At 31.6% G+C, this 27,835-nt stretch overlaps 1 protein-coding gene across 2 annotated transcripts; it reads right to left on the bottom strand.

Annotated features, from left to right (window-relative positions):
* Nucleotides 1-286: 286 nt before the first annotated feature.
* On the bottom strand, nucleotides 287-27,674 carry Gbs-70E (Glycogen binding subunit 70E). Of its 2 annotated transcripts, none has more exons than XM_088206200.1 (2): nucleotides 27,468-27,674; nucleotides 287-1,981 (listed from the first exon to the last, which is right to left on the bottom strand). In XM_088206200.1, the coding sequence occupies exon 2, from the start codon at nucleotides 1,764-1,766 to the stop codon at nucleotides 897-899; it is 870 nt and encodes a 289-aa protein (XP_088062326.1). In that variant the 5' UTR covers nucleotides 1,767-1,981; nucleotides 27,468-27,674; the 3' UTR covers nucleotides 287-896. The 2 variants fall into 2 exon arrangements, with proteins under 2 accessions (XP_088062326.1, XP_088062327.1); XM_088206201.1 differs by lacking the exon at nucleotides 27,468-27,674 and adding an exon at nucleotides 2,628-2,759.
* Between the last annotated feature and the right edge of the window lie 161 nt (nucleotides 27,675-27,835).

Here is a 27,835-nt window from a genome sequence, read left to right on the forward strand (position 1 = left end):
ACTATTTGAAAACTTTTCCTTTTAAACTGCAGTTAATTGGTGATAGATACCTCGATACGGACTTGCTATAGCATGCGAGTAATCAATTTAAAATAAAAATTAGAAAGAACATTTTTGTATAGCTTGATGGTTAATTTAAAAATCCGCTTTAAATGTACTTCAAACTAAGAGTGATATATTTTTTCAGTGTAAATAAGAGTTAATTAAAGTTTTTATTGTAAAATATGCAATGAAGAGTAGTTGTATGGGTTAAGTTAAAATTTGTCAATCAAATCAAACTGCAGGCTCGCTTTATTCGACTGATAATTTTATTTATATAATGACGTACAATATATTACTATATATGACAATAGTTGATCTTCACATACACATATGACACGTAGAGAGTAAAAAATATCTAATCCTAATTGGCACCTAGCGCTTTCGTTCAGTCTTAAATTACTTAAATTTACTTCGACGCCTCGCTCGACGAGCGGGATCCGTCGTCCGAACCCCGCAGGTCCTCTCTCCGTCGCGACGGAAGCGTATCACAGATATACGAGAATATACTATAAAAATATGTCAATAGTCGAAAAGTAGCACAATAACGATACAATATAATTATAGTAATAATATTAATAGATTCTTAGATAGACTTTGCAAAACATGACGTACACGAAAACGTAACAATTTCACATTCGAAACGTAAACAATAAAAATATCCGTAAAAAATTATATCAAATATATATATATGTATATAAAACTACGCAGAGTATTTACAAAAGTATGACGGTTTCGCAGCCGTTTGCGTTTCCGTCGAGGCGAAAAGCGACACGAGAGGCAATCTCGACTCGGTTTTGATTTCAAGGCGCATAAGCGCAGCGCTGGCGCTCTCCTTCGACGCCCGAGAGTCTTCGTCACCAGTAGGGCACGTCGCAGGGGCCGTGCCAGCTTGCGTACTCGGACCACAGGGTCGGCGGTCGGCGCTCGTCCGTCTTGACGGCGGGACCGTCCGCGGCATTGGGCGGCGACTCGGGTCGGGCGACCTCGCCCCTCTTGAAAACGGAGTAGTTGGCCCCGCCGTTGTTGTCCCAGTGCTCGGCGCTCTGGCACCTGAAGCACACGCAGAAGTCGAGCCGGTTGGACCGCACCGGCAGCAGGATCTTGAAACTGAACGTGTCGTAGACGGCGACGGCGCCGGCGGACAGGGCCGGCGCGTCGACGTAGGCGCAGAAAGCGTCCTCGGAGGTGGCCCAGTCGTCGGCGGACCACCGCACCACGACTTCTTTCTCGAAGCCAACGTTCTTTACTTTGACGGTGCCGGTGAGGAAGCCCTCTTTGAACCTGACGATGACGTTCTCGAGCGACACGTTCTCCTCGTTGATCTTACGTCTGAAGGCCACGTAGTCCGAAGCCGGTTGCGGGAAGCCGAGCTCCCATTTGGGCACAGTCGTCCGCTGGACGGGCGCCGCTCGGAGCGACCAGTGCGGCGGAGCGTCCGACGGCTCCCACATGACTCGCACCTGCGTGAGAGCGAGGCCATGGTCGTCGGCGAAGACGACCCTCTTTTTGACTCCTGCCGGCGGGGCTTCGGGTCGCAAGCACGGCCTGGGCGTCCGCTGCTGCCCCTGCGCCTGAGGCTTGATCGGAAACGAGGGCGCCGAGTTCCTCGACGGGAGCGGTCTGCGTGCTCCGTATATCCTGCACGGCTGGGCCGGCGCGTACTCCATGAGGAATCCAGCCGGGGGACTGGCGCCGTACAGGGGGAAGCCTTGCGACGCCAACATCTTAGTCGATCTCGAAGGGAAGATCTTCGGACGGATCGGTCGACGGCTGTCGTTCTTTTTGCTCTGTCAGTTTTGTTTCACTATCATTATAGCAAAGTTGTCAGACTGGGACGCTCTCGACGCTTGGATTTATTGTCGTCCCTTCATATTCACGCAGGACGGTCCGAGTTATTCTCGTTCTGAATTGGACGTACTTTTTGAGAGAAATTTACGATCTGAAAATAGAAAATAAAATTATAAGTAGGCGTCTTTTAGCATGCATTGAATAATGAGCACAAAATATATAAAACTGAAATGATGAAATTTATCCTAAAGAAATATTTATTCATTTGTTTACACTTATAAATGACATTTTTTAAGTAGATTCGTTGCAAAGAGTTATTCATGTCATTTATAATTGTATATGGAAAGTACATATTTACCAATATTTAAATTAAACAGTAGTAATATTGTATTAATGGTTAGTTGTATTTTGAGAAAAGAATGAAAATTCAACGTAAATATTGAATATAAAATTAGATATAATCCTCGACGATTTATAATTTGTAAGCTAAATCATCCTTGGAAAAGTGTTATGAATTTAAGTATGTACATTATAAACTACTCGTAATATTACTGACTAAGATGTATGTATAGAACGTATTTAAAAATCATTCATTTAATTTCACAGTAATAAGAAAATCATACAGCTGTTCGATATAAATATAACATATTAAAGTTATTTTTTATTCACTCGAATCGATCGTTTCACGCCCCCGAAAGAATCGTTAATCATAGGCGAAAGAAAGAACTCCATATTGTCACTGTGCCAAAAATATTTAATCTGCGGCGTTCGATAACGCGGTTAAATTATTAACCCACCGATTCGAACGTATTAATTAATTACGCCTCGGAGATAAAGACGTCGGTAGATTAAACGGTAATAAAATAATACGAAGAGCGATCGCCGGAGCGCCGGAGCCGACCGCCCCCTTCGAACTTCCGTCTGACACTGGCGCCGTAGCCGGCTCTTGACAGATTAGAGACGTGCTCGTGGTAAAAGCTCGTTAAAAATAATTGTTATTTATCTTCGTTATTAATGTAATCGATAAAACGACCAAACTCGCGCGTTTCATTGTTTCGTCGTTTCGACTGTTTTAACGAATGTGTTAATCTTCTCGTCAATACGGAGGTGGGTCGGGTTATAGTAACCGCGGTCGTCGCCACAAAATAGTAACGGGTATGGCGCATCCCTACGGATCGTTACCGATGCGGCGCAGCGGGCGCCATTTTCGAAAGCGTATGCTTATCGAAGTGCATTTCAGTGACACTTTGACACGGTCGTCCTCTGAGCTATCGATAACCTAACCGTTCGACTGTTTATAAACACACGTTCGACGAATAAAAAAATAATGACAAAAATATAATACAAAATCCGCATTACGCCCTCGTTGTTTTCCTTCGCGAAAAGTAAGTCACGGTCGAAGCGAGCATCGAGCATCGAGCGAAATTAGATTTTTTAGCGATCCTTCTTCGAATTAAAGCGAAAGACGACATCTTGAAGCCGCAGCGCCGATAAATTGAGCCATTGTTTTTTTTTTGTCAATCTTAATAACATAATAACAATAATTTTAATCATCCTCCACGGTGACATTGCCGGTTTACAGTTTAAAGAAGAGATTAACCCATTTCAAAGCAATCTTAATCGAACTCGAAAATGTCGACCTCCGAAGCGCTTATCGATCCGCAATAAGTATTATTTTTAATGGCGAATAAGCAAATAATAAATTTAGCGAAATAGTTGTGCGTTGTGCGCGTTACGAAATATAAATATCATAGTATTTTTAATTGTTATGTTTTTTAAGCGTTTACCTCGATTTATCAAGTTAGACTCGAATCGTCGCGTCGTTGGAAAAATAGCTGTCGTTTGACCCGGCAGTATCGCCAAATGTCGAGAAACAATTATTACCAATGTTATATCACTAATTTTGCCGATACTTGTGTCAGTTTATAAGCTACTATTATATCAGTAGTTTAGCTTATTTCTTATTATATCCAATTTTTTCAAAAGCATGTTATCACGAAAGGAATATAATCTCTTTTCAAAAAGTGTGTTCCAAAAAGAGGCAATTAATTGACGATATATCAGTTTATCGGCTCGCACTATAAATGTAATTAGTTTTCTATACTATTGTATTGTGTTAAATGAAAGATACTGTTCAAGTATTATATTGGCGATGATATATTTTTAAGTGAACAAGAACCAATAAGCTAGTTGTAAGAGAATTTCAAGTATTGAAAAAAATAATATGAGAGAGCAATAATTGGTTTATGTAGCTTTAGGATTTCTAATTATGGTTTAAATGCAATATAAATACGTTATATAATATACAACCAGTAAGGTAAATTCAATAGATAAAACGACTATTTCTGTCAAAAATTAAAAATTATATTTATGATGTTGATTTCTGATTTCTTCAATTTACGTTTTTGACGTAACGATTTAAATTAAAAAGTATAATTCGTTTAAAAACCGTTTTTAATGGCTATGAAGCATTTGAATAAAAACGTCAAATTATTAAAAAGCAATATATTTTTAATTTTGAAAGAATTTTGCCTTAAAAATACTCTATTGTTGCTAATAAATTCATTCTTAAAATGCATTGGATCTTTACAAAATATTTTTGAGACGCTTTTCAGACTTCAAAAATTCTTTCATTTCTATAATATATAGAATACGTTCTTAATGGTTTTAAATTAATAAAGTTGACGAAGTTTTATCACTGTATTTATCACGTACATACATATGTATAATACATACATGTAAACAACGAACTGGAGTTGCAGACCATCATTTACTTTCGTCTCTAGGACTAGTTGCGCTATTGATTATATTATATTAGCAAAAAGAAATGCAAAAAAGACGCGTATCATTATTAAGCGCTCTTTTTTAAAATCATAATAAACCAATGAGACCATCGTCTAAATTATGTAAAAATAAACCAATTTTTATTTACGCGATTTACTATAAAGGGTTATGTTATATATAGCGCATTATTTTAATTTTAAAGATACATCATTTTACAAACATGTTACTATATCCTGACCAATATGTTTATAATTTAATATAATTACAATAAAATGAAAAAAAAAAGAAATCCCATTAGCATTTATGATTCTCCCTCTAATGACATTTTTTATTTGTATTTAAATTTTGTGTTTTTTATCGTAGTTTCCGACACTTGAAATTATTGAAAAATATTTTTATAGTATTTTCTAGGTGAAAAATAACAACCTCCCTTAATCGGATATAATGAAAATAGCAATACCACTAAAAAGTTTTTATGATTAGTATAAAAATATGTATTGTATTTTAAATTTATAACTTAATAGTGCTCCTGCTAATCAACAAGATGTTTACCAACGTGGAACATAACATAGGAAGAAGAAAAAGTGTTACTCCGCACCTAGCAATTATATTTTATGTTTTGTGAAACTTCCGTTGTTACATGATAGACAGTGCGTTACAATGGGATATAAACAATCAACAACCAATAAATAAGTAGTGAGAGACCAGACTGGTATCAAAGTCAGTAAATCAGTTATTTTATATATTCTGTTGTTACAGCTTACAATAAAGAGATGTCACAATGCACGACCTATGTTTCGAGGTAAATCTGTGACTCAAGGATGTCATTTTAGATTTTTCAGGGGAAGGGGGAAATGTGGCCAATTTGTGGTCGTTTTTGAAATATTTTCATTTCATTAACATTCATAGTATTTTATTAAATGACATGCATTTTTCTGGACAAATTCAAGGGGGTCCCTGTTTAGAATCCACGCCAAAAGAAATAAAACGTGTCGTCGCAGTGTAAACGCTCGGTTATCTAGCGTTCATATTAGGACTTTTCATAACAATATTAAGTGAAAATCGTTGAAGCACAACTAAACCAAATTTTGATTAATAGGAGAGCGCAAAAACAATCAATACTACTACTTTGTTCACTTTGGAGAGGCGATGTCAAAGCTTGTCTATTTTTCGTAATTACGCATATTTGGAAGCAGATTGTTAGGTTCATAGCTCTGAGACCTATAGGGTTTAGTTAAGTGCGTGGGCTATGAAACGGGAGTGGCTTTCTCTAACGTTGCATGGGTGGCGCCCGACTCTCGGGTGGGCAAAGGCAAACTAAACCTGTTTCCTCGATGGAAACTTACTGCCGCGTTGACGTGCAAAAGATATAATCTGTTATTTTCGAAAGAAATGTCCCGGCTTTGTGAGACGTGAAGAACGGCTGCGAAGAAGACATCGCATCTGAAGAGAAATCTTTAATATGTTTGCATATGCAAATGAAGACCGAACAGTTAATACTCGCAAATGACCCCGAACTGAAGAAGAAAAGAACACGCGAATAACGTAGCTTATGTTAAGACCGATTTAATTTCGTTGCTCCGAGTTAATTTCGATTAATCTGAACTTTTTGAAAGGTGCGCTGTGACGTAAAGGAGGCTGGTCTGTTGCCAAGCGAAAGAATACTATTTACGTATGTATATATAAGCGTTTTAAAATGGATGCCGAAAGTTTTTCTACTTGGCAGGTGAGCACGCCACCGGCGCGTGGTCGTCGCGCCACGAAGAAGCGGGACAGTCGCGTTTAAAAATCCATCACATGATTGTATAAATCCGATCACATAAATGCGTATTTGTATGCACATATGCAGTTATGAACACACACGTAATGCGTGACTTTGACTCACGGTTTCACGTGCTGCCGGGAAAGGTGGCCAAATTTACAATTTGATATGGTTCGCAAAATAAACTTTGATAACTCGGCCATATTGTGGGTCGCTTATCTGTGCGTGTCTCGGTAGAAGTACAATTAAATGATTATAAAACAAATAAATAATAATAAAATAGAGACGAATTCCTATTACGACTGCGAACTGTCCCATATGATAGGTCTATTAGAAATTGTTAACTTTTTTGCTCTCGAGTCGGTCTGGTTAATTTATATTGAAATGACCTTTTTTGCTTTAATTCCAATATAAAACTTTTGGAATTTCACAAAAAAAGTAATTTTTAATAACAAATACTGTACCTAGTTTCAAAGAATAAAACAACACTGAAGATCATATTGTTAGCATGCCTTTGTAGTTTTTCACATTTTCTTCGAATGTGACACATTCGCCAAATATAATTCTGAACGATTTAAAAAAATCAGATTCCTTCCCACGGCATTGTATCTAAGTAAACTTGAACTAAAATAAACGCCTGATCTACGATTGTATAACAGTGACTGTTGGGCTCAGTTCTAATATAAGGATGAATCAGTAAACACAGATAACTCAATATCTAAGTGTATCTTTAATTTTACTAGTACTGATAAATATTTGTTGTGCATTTTTTTCAAGCGCTGTTAATGGCAAGCTATCGCATTGGCGCGTGTGTCTACACGGCCATATCACTCATGATGTGTATAGTATATGACCAATGCCGAAATACACGTATCTTTATTATTTGTTCGATTTTATTTTCACCCTCAGTAATAAGTCAAAAATAATTTAGTTAGTATATATATAGTATATAATATTATCCAGGGAATAAAAGTATTTTTACAATATTATTTGGCTTTGTGTATTAGATTTTAGGTTGTGAAATTCAGGCAGAAATGGACTGTCTCATTTCCAACGTTCGCATCGTTTCACTAATAAGTAAAAAATAAGTATATATCGGATGGAAATGTAATATTTAAAAAAAAAAACTTCTGAATTAAACTCTCTCTCTCTCTCTCTCTCTCTCTCAGCCAATATTTACGTTCGAGATACGACAGTATTTTATTTTAATACTAAAAGAGCGAAAAAAACATGATCTGAGGTGAAAGTAAGCGCTATTCAGAACATCGATCCCATTAAAAATATTACATTTCATATTTAAAATAGCAATTTATAATCGATATAAACCTATTTTTCATGTATTATGAATTGATGCGAATGTTGCGAATAGATCGAAGCATTTCTGCCTGAATTTTCAAATAATACGATAGAAATATTTACCCCAAAATTGATAATTATTCTGCTTTGAAACGCGAAGTGTTGCATGCGTGAAGACGTTCGATTAATACAATTTGTTTGTCAAAAGTGATTTTCTTCTCAGTGAATACATTTTATAACGGCTCGTATATTTCGGATCAGAATATTAACACGGTTGCTGTTAAAATGTGTATTAAAAGGTCAGAATATAAGCGGCCAGAATAAATATTAGATGGCCAGAATTTATATTAATTGCTCGGAATTTATATTAAATGGTTAGATCTTTAATTGGACTGGTCATAATTTATATTAAATGATACGAATTATTTTGAAAAATAGTCAGAATCATTTTTTTAGTCAGTATTTTCATTGATCAGTTTTTATATTATATTATCTGTATTTTTAACCTCAATGTCAGTCAGACACAAAATAATGGCACCAGTAACTGGCAAAAATGGCTTACAAAAATATTCCGTATGATCAATATGAAATTTAACACTAAATTGTAAATTGTAAAAAAAATGTTCTAAAAAAAATAGAAACGTTGAGAAAATATACATAATTTTTATGTTGATCATCTGTCATTATTTTTAATATAGCAGAATTCGCGAGTTATTATAATAACAACAAATTAATGTTTCGAAACTTATAAAATTTGTTCTTTTCAAGTCAGAACATACTCCCCCTCATTTACAACTCCAGTACAATTTTTACACTTAGAGAGAAGTTGCAAAATTTACTTTTTTAAATATTAGCTGTACTGTAATTTATAAAAGAAGGAATATAAATTTTAAACAGATAATGAAACTGACAATATTTTTTTAGTAAATAAATATTATATGTAAGCCAAAAGATGCAAGGTTGACGGCCATGACTCGCCGCTCTAATTTCTGCCAAAGTTTCGAATCGTCAATTTGGACAAACGACAGAATGTGATACGTCATATCAGTACCAATCTAGGAAAAAATGAAGCAAGTAAGAAAAGTGGCGGAAATCGGAAAAGGTTAGCAATGAACAAGCAAAAAATATGAAATGTCATAGTTCAAACGTTCGAAACAATAATAATCTTAACTAGCTATGGACAGGTTGAGAGTTATCGAGTTATTTTCTTACGCAAATGTCACGGGGTTTGTTTATAGAAAACAATTATTTATAAAGATTTGGCGTGAGCTCGAAGCGTCTATATTTAAATGCGATTGATTCAGAAGAAAAACTGGCGATTATTGTCCTAGGACCTAGGAAAATAATTGCCGCATATTATTTTATTAACCAAAGAAAAATATCGGTATGCTCATTTCAGTGGCCTCCTTATTATACAGTTTTTTTTATAAATAATAATGTTTAACTTATTTAGCCAACAACGGAAAATTCCACAATATCTCATATGTAACATTCAGCAAGAGATTATATGATATTTTCTATTTAGCTGCGCAGTTAACATTTTTGGAATATTTAACATTTTATTTAAGAATGTTTGTCTATTTCTTACGTTATATATGTTTTTATTAAAATTGTAATTATTTTAAAAATAAAACATAGCTTTGATTTTTCATATCTGAATTAATACTAATCATAGGCATCTAACAAAACACTTGCTATTGAATACCCGATTTCAGTAATTGTCAATAAGCTATGTGTTATGTATATTACTTACAATAAGTAGACCAAAACAAATCAATAATAAAAATAAATATTATATATTAATTATCGTAGTATGAGATACTTGAGCTTATTAAGCAATACTTTTATAGTATTTTCTAGGAGAAAAATAACAATATTATTTAATCGTATATGATTAAAATAACAATACTATTATAAAGTTTTTATGATTAGTATAAAATGTGTATTGTATTTTATTTTTATGACTTAATAGTGCTATTCTTAATCAACAAGATGGTCAAAAACGTCGGACATAACACTTGAAGAGGAAGAAAAAGTGTTACTCCGCACCGAGCAATTATATTTTATGTTTTGTAAAACATCCGTTGCAACAAGATAGGCTTTATTCAAATGCGTTACAGTGAGGTCATTTTATATTTTTCCAGGGGGGGGGGGGGAAGAAGTTGGACAATTAGTGGTCGTTTTTTTAATATTTATATTTCATTAAGATTCGTATTTCATTAAATGAGATGCATTTTTGTAGCCAAAATCAATAAAATCGCGCCGTCACTGTCGCAGTGGAAACGCTCGGTTTAACTAGGGTTCATATTGAGACTTTTTATACCAATATTATGACTTACAATAAGTGATAATTTAATGAAGCATATCTAAACCAAATTTTGACCAATAAGAGAGCGCAAAAGAACAATTATCCCTTCTCAGAAGTCAAAAATCCACGTCAAAAGCAATAAAATCGTGCCGTCCCACGGTTACTAGTGAAAATATAGTTGTACTGAAAAATACACATTCACATACATATGGAAAAGTTGAAATCATATCATTTTACTATCACCTGCTAAATAAATTATATTCTCACTGATAATACTACCGGGGAAAATGTATTCCAGTATGATTTCACTGAAATTATATACTTCAAAAATATTTTTGGGATAAATTCAAGAATGTTTTTTTTTAGATTTACTTTGAGAGATAGTTGGATTTTTTTAATATTTATTTTTTATTAAGAATCATAGTACTTAATCCCTTCTCCCTTCACCATCTCCCCAAACGACGTCCCTGATTATTTAGTGAATATTATTTAATTTAAACGCATTATTATTTTATTATACATGTACAGTTTTTAATAGCACTTACAAATACTTCTTAAACTTATGATTCAATGATACTTTATTCAGGGATCAGATTTCTCTTGTTAAATGTAAATTTAACTCTAATGCTAAGCAACGATATATCGTCGTTCATGGTAGCAGCGAGGAACGCTAACGACGATTGTTATAAAGCTCAAATTTGTATGTCAGTGGTATAAAACATTTTTGATACATTAAATTGTATTGTTTTGGTGCGTGTGACTGGTATTTTAATACATCATAGCTGTCATATATACGTATATAATCGAAACTGTGCAAAGCCGCAACGCACGAGTGTGTTCTACGGCAAAAACTAGAGATCAGATAAACATTTTATATATATAGTCCCTCAGATATATTATTGTCTTATTAATAATATTGATAAAATAAGACTAAAATTAATGTGCACACAGTTATACTGCATAAAGAATGATGAAATTGCCTGAAGAAGCTGAAAATATACAAAGCATTACGAAGATCGCTGTGGGAGTAGATTTAAGAAGTGACACAGGATTCATCACAAAAGCTTGCACTTTCAAAAGTTGAAAGTTTGCCAAAAAAGTGGCATCATGACAAAAAGGTGGCAGCGTAAAAATTATATGATTGAATTCATAAATTTATGTTGCTTGTTGCATTTTGAGATTTTATGCGACTGCCATTCCATTTTCCTTATAGGAAAGAACCGATGCGACCTTGTGCGCCAAATTCGCAACGAAAAAATACTAACGACCTTGCAACATATGTATGTATGATCAACAAGCCAAAAGGTAATACCCTCGACTAGACGAAACGTCTTGTAACCTAGCGGAGATTTCGCATTGGCCTGATTGCTGAGGTAGGAAAATCAAAATGCTGGTCAACGGACTGCGATCGATCGTGACCATAATTCGCACACAAGATGCTCCAAGATACCGGAGTTCCTTGGAATTCACATACGCCTTGAAGGCGAGGCCGTTCAGTGCCAAAATGTCATTTCTTCTCCGGCCGAACCTATGACCGCTAACTAGATTGCGGAACTCGAGTACTGAAACTGTGGTCGGCGACAATTGTTTCCAGATTTGAGGTCGCCGAGTGGTGGAATTGGCTTTGAACGGGTTTCTACTTCAGTTCTATTTTTGGAGCGGAGCTGTAAATCTCTAGAGACCGGTCCGCTTCTATATAGAAGAATAGGGGTAGGTGAATGCATCGTGGACGAATTGCAAATATGCAGTTCTGAACCGCGCCTCAGAAGTAGACATTTGCCCAGATCACAGTCAATACTTCAAGTGCAAATATTGAACTTTCGTTATTGGGTTTTCGACATTCGCAAGCGATCGAACACGAGTAGAACCAGTTGGTACACGAAACGTCGGCGTGCATGTGCGTTTGCTATATTTAGTTAACGAGCGTACCCAAAAACGATTGGCAATGTTTGTTAAATTAATCATGATTGATTATTTGAAAGCTGCAATATGGATACTAAAATTTAAAACATTATTTCGACTATTAACCCCTAATGTTTTCCTCAAACAAAAACAAATAAGCGCTAAAGATAGTTTCTTATCAGCATTTTGCGATTATTTGGAGAAAACGTTGATAAATGATAAGCTAATGCGGGAATACCAACAAGTAAAACAAGCAAATGCTTAGATACATAAATAACGAAAATTAAAACAGTAGTATAAAAGCTACATGAATACTAAATATTTGAACAGAACGAGAAAAGCTATAGGCGTAGTTTGGTCCGGGTGCAAGATACAAAGCAAGAACAAACTTTCTTCAAAATTCCCATAGAAAAGGTTATCCAACAGTTGCAATGCAATTAAAATGTATTTTTTAATCTATGATCGTAAGAGGCAATAATTTAAGCAAGATAAGATAAAGTTTGTACAAACATGTATCTTTAAGTCTAGACAAATATTCGTTTTTTCGCCTACGTTGGAATAACAACAGAAACTAAAATTGAATATGAACTTAGAACACAAGTACTGCGTTAAATATTCTATGAATCAAAGATTCATTTATGAATAATCAAGCGATAAAAAATAATGTTTTTATGAGGAATAAGTTTAAGGATAAATCATATTTTAAAAAACATGATGAAATTGTATACTCGATTAATTAATAATCTAATTCATGAATAATATAATTTTAAATTAATGTGATTATATTCTAATCTGTAATGAAAAACTACCTAATGTAAAAATATTATTGGCACAATATATGTATATAATTACAACTAATTACAATCAATATATTACATAAAAAAATAATTAAATCAATCTCAGGAGAGCGACTTAATCAAAATGTAACAAATATACATTTTTTCTTGATAGTAGAAATGATTAAGTAAGTTATATTAAATACATTTTATACACATGGAAAAAAAATCTAATCGATTATAATTGTATAAAAGTATATTACAAAAAAACTTATACATTTCACTAGCATTTAACAATATCGTATATTAATATTAAAAAAATATATTACGTTTAGCCAATAATATCATTCATATATTAAGCACTATTTATTTATTAAAAATATAATTTAAATGCTTGAAAACACGTACGAAATTATACCAATAAATTATAGTAGTGCATAAATGAGATGTGTAACATGTCATATAAATTACTCCAGCTTCTTGTTGCTATTGCCGAAAACATCATTGTGTCTGGCAAACTCGTTGAAAGTTGAAGTCCTGGCCGCAAATGCAAGGACGACATTTGGGGAGAGGGCGCATGTAGGAGCACAGGAGCAAGTCATTTAATGATATACTATAAATCTTAATAGAATCTAAAAAAATACGACTGACTAAATTTTGCCCCCCCCCCCCCCCCCCTCCTAATTCTAAGCCAAAAACTCTCGAGTTTTCCCTTTACGAAAATATTTAAAAAAAACAGTCTCGAATCTACACAAAAAAAAATTTTTAAATATGTCATTTCAGTAAAATCATATCGGAATACATTTTCACCAGCATATATACATATATATGTATATATTTACCAGTGAAAATATAATTTATATGACAGGTGCTAGTAAATTATTATGATTTCAACTTTTCTATACGTAGTAAGTATATAATACATACTTAACATTATTTATTTATACATGTTACAGTGAATGTGTATTTTTCGGTGAAGTTGTATTTTTACTAGTGAAGTATAATTCAACTGATAGGTGCTAGTGAAATAATATGCCGCTTTAAAATGTCTATAAAACTCAATTTGACAGTTGCGAAACATATATTTGCTGTTCTAACCCAAACCTAACCTAATGAAAGATCTAAAACTAACTAGGTCAAGTCGAAAATACAAACAAAGTCAACTCATCTCTCAGGGGAAAATAAGCAGAAGAATAAGTACAGTCAGAATTGCACCTTGCTCAATAGTTTGTCTGCACTTCAATATTACACCATGTTTTAAAATATGATAGCTATCGTTACCGATATTACTACAGAATTTTGTATTGTATTCAAACCGAATTTAGGTCAATAGGAGGGCACAAAAACAATTATCACTTCTTAGAAGTCAAAAATTCACGTCAAAAGCAATAAAATCGTGTCGGCGCCGTCGTACTTATAAGTCCAAAGTTAAGCAGTAGTTATAAATAGTCTTAACTTGGATGTATGTATTTTTTATTTTACTTTAAAGGGACCTTGTAATTTTTCTTTAATTTATCTTATGTTTTTATTACTATTTGTTAAGAAAATTGTTGTAACCCAACTTGTACTTTTTTTTTTTAATGTATACTTAATATTGTAATAAAAGTTTATGTAAAAAAGAGGGAGCATTCTCAAGCGCTGATGTCCTTGTTGCCACGGTGAGAACAAGGGACGTAATCGCAATTGTTTTTACGCGGAGTTGACACGCCAAGGGAAAATCACACGATCGTCAAGATAAATAAACTTGACACTGCCAGTTGCGATGCATTCGGATACTTGTACATTGATAGCAAATATTTTAGATACATTTGTTTTTTTTTTTAACAATGTATGTATATATTAGGGGTACGAAATAATAATAGTTTTCTGTATTAAGTTTTACTCAAACACTGATGGATGTCATTATCACCCCTCAGCAAAAAGTGCTTCATTTAATTTAAGCTACATCGAAAATACAATGAAGTATATTCTAACGCTTTTAATTAAAATACACTAATACGATTCGCAGCTCACCTCATAAAGTACTTTACTTCGCTGAGATTACAGAAAATTAAGATATATTCGAAAACGCTACGAACTAACGTATCATACAGAAAGTGACAAGCGCTCCGCATAATGAATCCGATAATCTGCAACGCTTTGCATACTAAATCTTTTAAATATTCTTAATATCTTAAACTGTAAGGGATTTTTGCCGGGAATATTTACGATGATGATATTAATATAGGTACCTATTAAAATGTTATATTAATTAGATTGTAGCGTTTTTAAAATTAATTTTGCATATATACTAATTGATTTACAATGGAAAAGATTAGTAGAGTTTATCTGAATGTTATCGTTTTTATATGTACATATATTTAACACACTTTAAAGATAGTTTCTATAAACGGTGTGTACACACATTAAATTTAATATAATATAATAAAACGTGTCAGTAACTATGTTGAAAACAAAAACAGACTGTTTTAAGAATAAGTTAAAAACATTCAGATTTAGATAACATTTATTATTATTATGTAGTTTTAAATAAAAATAAAAATAGATTTACTTGTTGTAGAAGTATGTTTAATAGATTGAAATATTGAAGATGAATGTTTTAGTATTTATATATAAGTTAGAAAATAATATATTATCAGAGTAATTTAATAAGTATTTAATAAAAAATAAAGATGTGCGTGGATTTAATACTAGAAATAAAGACAATTTAAGGATAGTTTGGTATAAGAAAACGAGTACGGCCAGGGGAATTTGTACAATAATATTCCTAGGACAATCCGCAAAAATAAAAATGTAGCTGGTATCCTCAATGGAATACAGAAACATCTTGTACATTAAGAAATAAATTATATTATTAAAGTATTATTTACACTCTGTTTATGTGTTTAGTGTAAAAACAATTAGCTATAGTAGCGAAATAAATTATTAAAACAAATAATAAATAATTTAGTCATTAGCGGTCGTCGGCAAACGGGATTTACACTTTCATCTTTGGTAGCTCAAAGAAACTACCATAAAATTTTCGCTGCACATGCAATTTTTTTTTATATTTATGCGCAGTTTATGCGCTGCTATATTAACTACTTTAAACTTTGTGAGTGTATAGTATTGCATTATATAGTAGTTCGCCGAATAAATTAATTCCTCTATATGTTTGTTGAGCACTGCACTAGTCCCTCGCATATAATAAATTATCTCGAGCAATTTGGCTGTGCAAAAGTGAGTACGTGCCGACCGATTTATTGTTCAAATGATGTTACATGAGACAATACCTCGATTAATTTAACTGTGCTTCTATTATAGAATTGTGAGTTGTGATTCATGGACATAAACACTATATCTTTAATATATTAAAAATATGGAATATAACTTATTCGAGATAAGCTACCTCAAAATATTACAGATGATTCTATATAATGTTGGCAAACGAAATAAATACAATATATCAACCGGAACGAATAAAAAAACATTTTACTTAGGTAAAATGTTTTTTTATTCGTTCCGGTTGATATATTGTATTTATTTCGTTTGCCAACATTATATAGAATCATCTGTAATATTTTGAGGTAGCTTATCTCGAATAAGTTATATTCCATATTTTTAATATATTAAAGATATAGTGTTTATGTCCATGAATCACAACTCACAATTCTATAATAGAAGCACAGTTAAATTAATCGAGGTATTGTCTCATGTAACATCATTTGAACAATGGGGTGAAGTTTCATTTCACTCTTGACAAAAACAATCCAAATCAACGAATAACATAATAATGACTTATCACCTATGACTCTAGAAGCTCTCATAAGTTATGTTATTTGTAAAAAAAAACCCGCTTAAAAGAACGATAATTGTTTATCAATTATATAAATATAATATATTACATATGGTGTCACACAGTGTCAAGATTCAGTCGACCGCTGGGAAAACGATAAGGTCATTTCTATTACCATCCACATTGTGATCTAAGTATCGGGGTTTCGACCTACAAGCGCCACAACAAACGCTTAGATAACATTTTTTTAATCCATTCCACGATCGATAAAGATGAACTCACGTGTTCGTCAATATACACGGCATACATGCATGCTTGTCTGAAATAATATTTTTGTTTAGACTAAAGAGAGAGATGTTTATGAATATTGGAATGGAACAAGCATTTCCTATTTGATGTTTCTACATATCTTACAACCGCGTTGACAACCACCAAAAAATAGGTGGCGTTATCTAAATCCTTCCAATCAATTATCTAGACAGAATATTTATCGACGTGTAGGAAAATTTTCAAACATATGTTAAAATATGTAAGAAGATTAAACTGCGCGTCTGTTACTTGTTATTTACTATTAACAATTATGGAACAGCGGTATTCATTTTCAATTTTTATTACAACGTGTTCTGTTAAAATTTGGATGAACAATTGACTAAACTGGTAGAACCTGTTATCAATTGATGTTATTTAATTGCAAGATTAGCTAATTTTTCAATAATAAATATAATTTAGAGACACGTGACTTAAGCCAAACAAATTGTATACAATAAAGTTCTTAAATATAAAAAAATGGTTGTATGAAATAAAAGGCATATAATAATGTTGTATTCTTCACTGAGCGATCGTCGAATATTGTATGTATACAAAAACGAAAGAATATAACAAGTTATATATTCTTTCGTCAATGCATCAAGGAATGGGTTCGGCAACGCTGAGACTGGATACTTGTAGATTGGGTGATGAATAAATGGGATTAAACAAATATTTATTTGTGTAATTATTTTTTTGCACATAATTTCGACTAAAATATGTCAAACATGGAATATTGTGATTTTAGACTGCATGGTAGTAGCAAGAATAGGATTCATAGTCATGTGAGAGGATCGCAAACTCATTGTTGCATCCATTACAATAAATTCTTGCGACTTGTGAGAAATGTTTGGTTTGAGACCCAATATTAATAGTATTTCTGTTATCTTTTAAAGAGGAAGGTTGGCTAAAATGACGAAAATAATATTATGAATAACCTATGTTTATTTACTTAAAATACACGTTTTAAAGCAAATGGGCAAAGAGTGTTCATCTATTATGCGAAGCATGGGTTCAAATGCCCTATCATGCAAATTTTAAACAAACATCTCATGTGTAAATATTTACGTATGTAAAAAAATGCATAGATAAAGATGACACTGCGGCGAATACAACGCGTATGAGAGATGTGTCTGACCGCAACCACAATATTGCTGTTGTGTATCCAATTATGCCTTTAAAAATGAGATCATAGTTAAACCATTGAGTATGTGTATGTTATTTTAAGACTCTAGATCCTATTTTGATAAATTATTTATATGTATGTATATAAGAGTTTTTGGTAGGGTCGGCATTACAGCTTTTTCCAAGGAGGGGCAAAAGTAGGCCAGTCAGTATCTCTTTTTTTATTATTACGATTTCATATCGAAATTTAAGGGGATGTCCTTGTTTAAAATTCACGTCAAAAGCAAGAAAATCGTGCCGTCGCAATAGAAACGTTCAATCTAGAAACGTTAACAATATTACGAATTACAATAGGTACAATATGTTATTACAAATGTAACATATCTAATTATGACTAATAAAAAAGCGCAAAAATCAATTATCCCTTCTCAGAAGTCAAAAATCCACGTCAAAAGCAATAAAATCGTGTTGGCACCGCTCATCATATATTTAAAAAAAAGTGTAATATCGGAGTGCAAACAGATAATGGAGAAATATGCGGAGAAAAATATCATATAATTTTAATAGCATCTATCAAATAAATTATATTTTCACTGGTAAAAATATATATCTACCGGCGAAAATGTATTCCGATATGATTTCAATGAAATGACATATTTAAAAAAATATTTTAGTGATATACAAGACTTTTTTTATGGATAACCCGTGAATTTCAGGCCTAGAATCAGAAAAGCTTTCATTTTTAATATTTCAAATTCAAGGGGGGCGGGTGGAAAAAGCCCCACCTGCTCTTCCAAAATGACGTACGTGTACGTGACAATAGCTCATTCTAAATTTACAGCTGATTTATACCATAATGTATTATATTTAATGGTAAGTAAATACATTTGAACAATTTCTTAAATTTAAAACATCATATTTCGTTTATATAAATATCTGACAATATTTTTTAACGACATGCTTAACATAACCTCAAATATTCATATCATATTTGTTCGGTAAGCAAAGATTTTATTTCTTTTTTCATGACTTCATGAACATAACTTACAGAGCCAAATATTAAAACATGTTCAAGTCAAAACATCCTATAAAAAAGTGCAGTTGACATATTATTGCTAGTTCTACTTTTTTTAGTAGTAATATCGCGTGCTCGATGGAGAAAATTTTTGTGTCTCTGATGTTTTTTTTTAATATTACTCGTATTCCACATAAAGCACTTTATGTGGAATACGAGTATGTTTTTCCCTTGAGTTTTACATACGCAAGAAAGTAAGATCGTTCTGGTAAAATTATTGCGTTTTATAATTAAAATAGTGGCATTTCTATCCGATTTAAAACTATTTTTTACGTTTTTGTAAAATGCTGCGAGCGTTGAGAATGGAATAAAAACAGCAAGACTGTCTTTTGAAGCAAGCAAAAAACGAAGTTTTCGTATCTATTCTGTTTTGAAAAGCGAAGTGTTGCAGGTATGAAGACATTCGATTGCTCGCTTTCAATTTGTTAATCAAAGCTGATAATAAATTAATATATCATAGATAATAAAGATGGCTAAAGCTTAGCTTATAACAAGTTAAACTATTAGAAAGCCATATATAAACGAAATTTTAGAAAAATATTTATTATTAGGAAAACCAACTTTCACTGCGCAGTGAAATTCTTTTTTACTTTGAAAGTAATTTGTTAGCTGTATAGAGTTGAAATAATGTAATTATAAGTAAATTAAAAAACATATCTAATCTTGAACGTGTCTTAATTACTGTTTTTTACGTTACTAATATAAGTTGATTGTGTATTTAATATACCCCACTAATTAGATAATTAAATTTTAATAATAATGATGTAACATATTGCTTGTATTTATAATTCGCAGGCATTGAAATTATTTTTGTTAATTTTCGTTCCAAAAGTGCGCACTTTTTAGTGTTAGATGTAATAAAGTGTTTTTTTTTGTGTTGTAAAATTATCGCTATAAATCATTGAAAATTATCAAAAATTCAAGGGTCAACTAACTGTGCCACGATTTTAACGGATATGACCTGCAAAATACGTTTATAATTATTAAATTGAATTAGTAACTCAAATTTTTTATAGCGACATTATCTATAATATTTTAATTAAAGAGACAGTCGGACGCTGCATGATTTTGTCATAATACATAATATATTTTATATTTTGGGCAGTTATTTTTTTATCTATGTGAGAATTACCAATTCGTATTCAAAATGGCGTCTCTTAATACATCGAAATTAACTTTGTAAAAAAATACTAAGCACATTCGGAAAAAACAAAGTTTATTTTAATTTATTAATAACTTCCTTTTTTACATAGGTTTGCTATTATTGATATCACTAATTGACAAATATGTATGCATATGTATAAGAAAAAAAGCTAGGGAAAATTAATGTTTATTAATTATTACCGAACAGATTACCCCAATGCGTCATAATAGTCGATCGCAAAAAAAAACATTACATTTATAAATTGATGATGAAATACTAAAATTAAGCAATATTTATGTCTAGCTTCTCAGAGCTTATATTGAACACATCAACGTATAATGACAGCGTATTAAGAAGCTGGATGTCTACTGCTATAGGCGAGTTGCCAAGTGCGGATATCGTCACTGAAACCGGCATAAAAATTTGCCTTAAAAGTGTTGATGTGTATATTCCGTAATTTAAGAAATTAACAATAAAATGCAGTAAGGGATAATAAATAATCGAATTCTCTCATATAAAGTATCTCAGAAATCTAATTTAAAATAAAAAAAATAACTTTCAAGCAATGTTTTTATAGATTGTATTATCAGTAATTTAACAACTATATTTAATGCAGAAATATAAATAAATAATATATTCAGTTTCTCGTGGTTATTGCTAAAAGAAAATCTAGAAAAATAGTCTCGAATCTATCCCGAAAATATTTTTTAAAATATGTCATTTATGTAAAATCATATCGGAATACATTTTCATCAGTAGATATATATTTTTATCAGTGAAAATATAAATTATCTGCCAGGTGCTAGTACATTTATATGATTTCAACTTTTCTATATATATATATATATATTTACATACTTAGTAGTATTTTGCTTAAAGCACTTCCTCCCAAATTATAATGGAATTTCGTTTTGAAAAGAGATATGTAAATTGTAAAAAAATGAACAATGCTGAAAGATTGCCGGTTGTCGAACGACTACATTGATAGCGACTCCAGGTCTTTTTGTAAAGACAGCGAATACACTTTTAGGTCATCAACCTATAAAGTTTTCAATTGGCACTTGTGTAATATGTACATATTAATTCAGAAAAAAACAGATAATAGGTGTAAGTTAATCAAAATTAATAATAACTTCAAGTCGTGAGATTCAAATCGTTTGATGTTGTTGAATGAATCTGATCCTGACTGAATGGTCCTTCATAATTATAAAATATTATTTTTTTTTATTTAGATTCACTTTTGCAAAGTTAAATCAGAAGAAGCGATCAAATCATTCAGTTTGAGTTTGTTGAATCTAAAAGTTCGTGTAACGTTGGGTCGACCTATTTAAAAACGGTAAACGAGCCTTAAGAACGATTAGCGTAGCGGTCGACCAAAACTGCAGTTAGGGAGAAATTATTTCTGCTTTGAATAAACTAGTTATTTATAATACACGTGTGACCATTAATGAGGCGTGCATTGATTCCAGAGAAGTTTCTGTACGGTGTCGCGAATGTTGTGACCAAATCAGAGAATTGTTAGATTCCTTACAGGTATTTCAAGCTCGTGCGATTTCTTTCACTGAGAAGGTGATGCTTCGATATTTTGCAGTTAACGCAAAATACTATTAAAATCAGTTTATTGGAACAAGAAGATGGCAGGAAAGCTTCACTGTTGATTAACAAGTAAAGTTATGACAGATCTGCGATGAAAATTGCTACTTCTTTTCTAAAAAAGTTTGCTTCTCGCAGTGAAAAGTACATAGGCAGTTCAAACAAATATTTGTATATATACAGCGATAAGTGATAAATATAATTCAAGATGGCGTCGTGCGGCAAGTTCAAATTGGCTTGCGTGCAAAAAATCACAACAAACATCTTTAAATTCAGCATAGAGAAGACGACGCTGAAGTGTCAAGTGAAAAAAGAATAAATATATGTGTACATTTAAATGACCTTTCCGAAATATTCATAGATACAATACACACCTTGTGGTAGGTAGGCGGGCAAAGACCGACGTCGAGGCAAGGAGCGAAATGCGACCTCCTGTGATCTTGCCCCCCTGTCCGCGCCCCAATTATCCTTTCTGTCTTTCCGCCATTGCGACCGGCCAGCAGCCTTATTTATAAGATGCAACACAGTCTATTGACACTAAACGCCTGCTTTGAACACCAATCGAATCGAACCGAATTACTTGCGACGCATAAATATGCACTAAATATACATATAATTACACATAATTATTTGGTGATATTTAAAAATTAAACAAAAATATGTTTAATCTATAATTAATTAAATCAGACATAAGAATATATAGATATTTTATATGACTGTTATTAGGTGATTTGGAAATCTGGTGGGTGAAATCGTGTACAGGTGTTTCTAAATATGTTATGTTAAGAATATACATTGCCAAATTGTTATAATTGTTATTATTGTTATTGTATAACAAAATAAATTCATGTTAAATAAACCCTAATTTTAGTTCACTTTCGGACCACATCGGAGAACGTCGGGGTAGATCAGGTCTCGGCAACATTTTTCGGCTGCGGGTCAAAATAATTACAATGTGACTATCAAGAAGACTATTCGGGTAAGTAAATATTTTTGGTCCTAACAATCATATATGTGGTCTGATCGTAACATCATAATCCTGAACATGTACATTATTAAAATTAAATGTTATTTGCAGAACTCAAATGGATCATTTAAAATAATCAAACCCGCGGGTCATAGGTTGCCGAGCCCTGAGGTAGATTTTTTTATTTCAATATATGTGTACATTTTCATGTGTATTGGTCTTCAGTCCTTTTTTATCTATATGTACCTATATATAATACATATATGTATATGTTTGCGTCGAGGATATTCAAATATGATCTCAAATATGACTCCATTGTCTGGAATCCGAGAGAAGCTAAGTACTCCTTGTTGTTAGAGAGAATTCAAAGAAAAATTGGTACGAGTCGTATCCATTTTTGTATCCTAGTGCCTTTTTTCTGGGAGCGTTGGAACATAATTTATGAATCACTTTTTAAAGTTTTGGAGCAGTTTCGAAATCGCGTAAATTCTCGGCGACTTTCGGCTGCGAGTGCCCTAGAGAGTCGCGATCGCGTTCCTTATTCTTACACGTTGCGGCCACGACGTAAACGTTTGAAAGCGCACCTCTTGTACGAGCGATCCGGTTTCTCAACGAGCTTGCCAAACACAAGAATGTTATCGGCGATAGCTATGAGGAGCTAAAAAAATATGTGAAATGGTGCTTCCCTATTTTATGTGTGTTGTTGCACAGTTTTGTATTACTTTCTAAAATGTTTTATATTGCTTATATTATATAATAGCCATTATGGCGCCTGTCAAGTCATAATGGTCAGATTTGTAATAAAAAATAAAACAAATATCTCTATATGGAACATGTTAAATACATTATTATATATACAATAGGTAATAATGTTTGGAACGAATTTGATATACATAAAGATCGTATCCATAACGACGTTTGTTTAGTACGGATTTGCATATAAAATAAATAGCTAGAACGAATTCTGCGAATTTCAGTCATAGTATTCACTGCTGATAAACATTCCATTTATAGATGTTTTTGTACAAATACTTGTAAAAATGTAAATGTAACTGTAATATATACTTGTAAAAATCTAGGATAAGTTAAATCTAGGATCCGTAAATATCTAGTAAATATTTCTGCTAAATTCGTTAGTTTGTTTGATCCGCCATTTTTTCTTGAAAATAGCATTTATTCAGAACATGAAAAAAATTTCTCCGTCAAAAAAATTAGAGAAAAATTAAAAAAAGTAAAAATGGTTTTAAAATAGAACTAAAATTAATAAATATGGTTTTTAATTTTTTTGTTTTCATATGATATAACAAAATTTTTGGGCACAATATCAACATGAAATTTGTTTTAAAAATTGCTCTTGGCTAAGTTAGCGAACCAAATCCACCTAATCTTTTTTTTAAATATTAAACATATTATAAAAATATTTAAGAGAAAAGTTAGGAAATAAAGAAAGTATGTATTTATAAATAAAAATTACAAAAAACTATTTCGCGAGGCTAAAAATATTATTTAATAGATATAAAATAATATTTAAATTGAAATTTATCTTTTTTTATACAGTTATATACAAAAATCTATCTAAATCTTGCGACCTTTCCAGGATATATTTTTTTAAATCAATTCATTTAACACAATATGTATTCTTAAAATTCTGTTGAAAATAATACTATTTATGCAACAGTGCATTACCTCCCGCCTGTTGAGCATTTCAAAATTTGAACGCCAATTTAATAGCATAGACATATATATGATTTCACATATCAGATGATTATATGAAATATTAATATCGTCATATAAATACACGTGTTAAATTGAATGAACAGTAGCGAAATAGTGTAGTATTATACATTTCGAAAGACCAATCTCCATCTCAGTAATTTCCCAAAATATTAATGTTTTAAAGTTTGGTTTATTGCACTTAAAAGTCAAGATGGATGTGATATAAAATCAACTATTTTTATATTTAAATAATAGTTTTTGACATCTCTTATCTTGATACTAATATTTGATAAGCACAATCGAAATATCAACCGGTGGCGTCATGGAAACAGCTGATCTCTACAATGTGATCATTATGTTTAATAGTTTTAGTAGATGGATATTTACTCTATATTTATGCATATATTTAAGACGCAATAAATTTATTATGTATTTTATATGCACGTGCCTGATTTAATATATGTATTTACATTATATACATGCTTTTGTAGATGTATATAATTTTATAGATGTTTTCTTGATTATTATTATTTATTTAATTTATATATTCCAAACTTTCAAATATCGAAAACATTTAGATTAAAGGTTTCAAGTATTTGTTGAAATTGGTCAGATTGGCACACAAACTATTGAAACTTGAAAATTTACTCCCTGTTCGGCGTATCTGAATTTAAAATGAAATGTTTACTTTTCTTCATTTTGTTAAATAGATCAGTGATTTTAAATATGTGTTTCTAAAACGAATGGATAGATGTGCATACTGCGTTTTAAAAGCAAGTAATTGCAGACTATATATTTTTAATTGTCATAATGAATATTGCAAAAATATATTTTAGGTGATTTTAAAGATAGACCATTTACGTTTAAATAGTAATAATGATAAGATAATCAAACATCGGTAGCACAAAAAACAATAAATTTAACCTTTTAAAGTTTCGTCAAATATTTTATGGTGGATATATTTCTCATATTATATTTTATACTATTTGTGAGTATAATATTGGTAATAAATAATTCGGTTCGATTTAAAATAAGACGATTAAAAAATATTACCAAAACAACTTAAAAGAATGTTCACAAAACATAATATTTATTTAGAAAACACACTAATAAATGTGAGGTTTCAAATATTTTTTTGTAAAGAAACGTTACATAGTATATGATTCACTATTATTTTGACGCGAAATTCATATAGATAAAAAATCCTAAATATTGTATGCTATCTTGTTACTATACAAAATTTCATTAAACACTAATGCATCTATTTCTCAAATGAATTTGTATTATATATATATATATATTTTTTTATTATTATTATATTTTTGAAAGCATGTGACAATTCACAGATGAATAAATGTATACAAAATATACAAAATGGTCGCCTATATAATTGTTTATTTCGGAATACTTCCGAAATATTCATTCGCTTGGCAATTTCTATTCGGATTTGCGCCAAATCGGCGAAATTGACGAAATAATTGTAACGCGACGCTTTGCCAAAAGAACGTTTTCACGAAAACAAGATCATTTGCTGTTCTATTTTTTGATTCAATATTTATGTTGCTAAATTTTCTTCAGAATAACTTTCTTAAAATACAACGATAACGTGTCAATTTAAACAACAAACGATCGTAAATAGTCAAGATTATTTGTTAATTGGCCGTTATTAAATATAAAATAAAGAGTTTGCTTAATTGTCGATACCAGACGAACAATTAAAACCAATAAATTACGTGATTAGCGATTTTTTTCTCCTTGCACTTTTAACTTCGGCCTTATCGCTAAACATTATACATTTCAAAAATAAAATAATATCTCACAAGTTTGTGTTTTATTTTTTACAGTAATATATATATAAAATATAATACTATTGTCAATTATCAACACAAATACAGATATTAATAATTACTGGAAGAGTTCTGAAAAAACTTCTGAATATTGAATATTCATGTAATTAGACTAAGATGTCATCTTAATATATGATAATTATACTCCAGTCTTGAATATAAAGAATAACTGCATTCTGCATTAAAACAAGATAATTCTTTTCGGTAGAAATATGGATGAAAATGGATGTTCTGCTGCCTGTTTTAATAACGTATCGCAAGCGTTTTGAGCAAGAAGTAATGTAATTAAAAATATACTTCTTTATCAACTAGTAAACCAGGAGGAACGAAAATCACTCCATCCAATTAATTCAGGAGTTTAACAATAAATATATTCTACAATTCATTAGGAAACAAACTATTTTAAAGCCAATATATGGAATTCAAATCTGGGGTGTAGCCAAAAATTCCAACATCGAAATAATCTTATGATTGCAATCAAAAACATTGAGATGCATCAAAGGTGCTACATCTTCGTGTTAAATGATGTAAACCAAAAGAAGAGATTAATACTTACATAAATTAATCGCTAAACAACATGTAACATACATAAATGCCACACGTTTGTAGGTAATTCAAAGAAATAAACGTCACACATTAAAATTGATGTTTACTGATTTTCCGATCAAACCGATCGTTCGTAATCAATTGTTTAGATAAGCTTTGAATATCGAACAGTCTTTGTGCTGTAATATTTAGCATTCCAAGTGAGGTCGGTCGTCGACCCGAATATTGGGAATCTCTCCAATGAATGAAAATAGAAATTGTAGGGAAAATAATTTTCGCACAAAAATAAATTATAACATGAATTTAGCAATTGCTATTTCGTTCGCATAAATAAGCTGGCATTGTGTTTAACAAAAATCAGCTAATTCATAACCAGATCTAAACTTGAACTTGTGATTCACAAACTCTTTTATATTACACGTGTGCCAGATACAAATATAACTTAAGGTCAAGTTATTTTCGACACATAACTATTAAACCTACAGGCGTTCAAATATATTTATGAGTAATATTTATATATATTAAATATATAATACTTGTTTAATACAATTAGAGTAGATGTAGGTTATGGTCTTTCTATTAACTTAATATCATAATTTCACAACGATTGTATTTTAATGATAAGTGATTAACGTAATGATGAGTCAGTTGTTAATGTGACACTAATGTTTTTTATATGAAAAAAATATATATAAAATAACATAAGCGTACTTACAAAATATTTCTTATCCCTTAAAAGATGTGTAAGAAACTTGAGAAAGTGCAGTTGCAGTCTTCCGATATGGACCAAAAGATCAGTTGAGGGAGGGTTTATTTTTTCTTTTTCAAAAAAGTTTCATTATAATGTCGTAAGTAGAAGGAAAGTAGGATAGAATAGCTAGGACTATCGAGGACCCTCCCTCGCGAAAGTCTTAAACTGACTGAAGATATTCCCACACAAATGTCATTCTTGTTAAGTGTACTTTTACCGCTAAACTTCTAAAACTGTATGTATTTAAAGGAAAAAACATTTATTTTAACTTAATTTAATGAACTTGTAATTGAATACAATATGTTGAATAAGTTGTTTTAACATAAGCAATA

Source organism: Plectrocnemia conspersa, unplaced genomic scaffold (genome assembly GCF_051122295.1).
Source record: "Plectrocnemia conspersa isolate PC_06_02 unplaced genomic scaffold, ASM5112229v1 ptg000002l, whole genome shotgun sequence".
NCBI classification, from domain to species: Eukaryota; Metazoa; Arthropoda; class Insecta; order Trichoptera; family Polycentropodidae; genus Plectrocnemia; species Plectrocnemia conspersa.

Excerpts from the sequence above, each read along its gene's own strand:
- Gbs-70E (XM_088206200.1), bottom strand. The coding sequence starts at position 1,766 with ATGTTGGCGTCGCAAGGCTTCCCCCTGTACGGCGCCAGTCCCCCGGCT.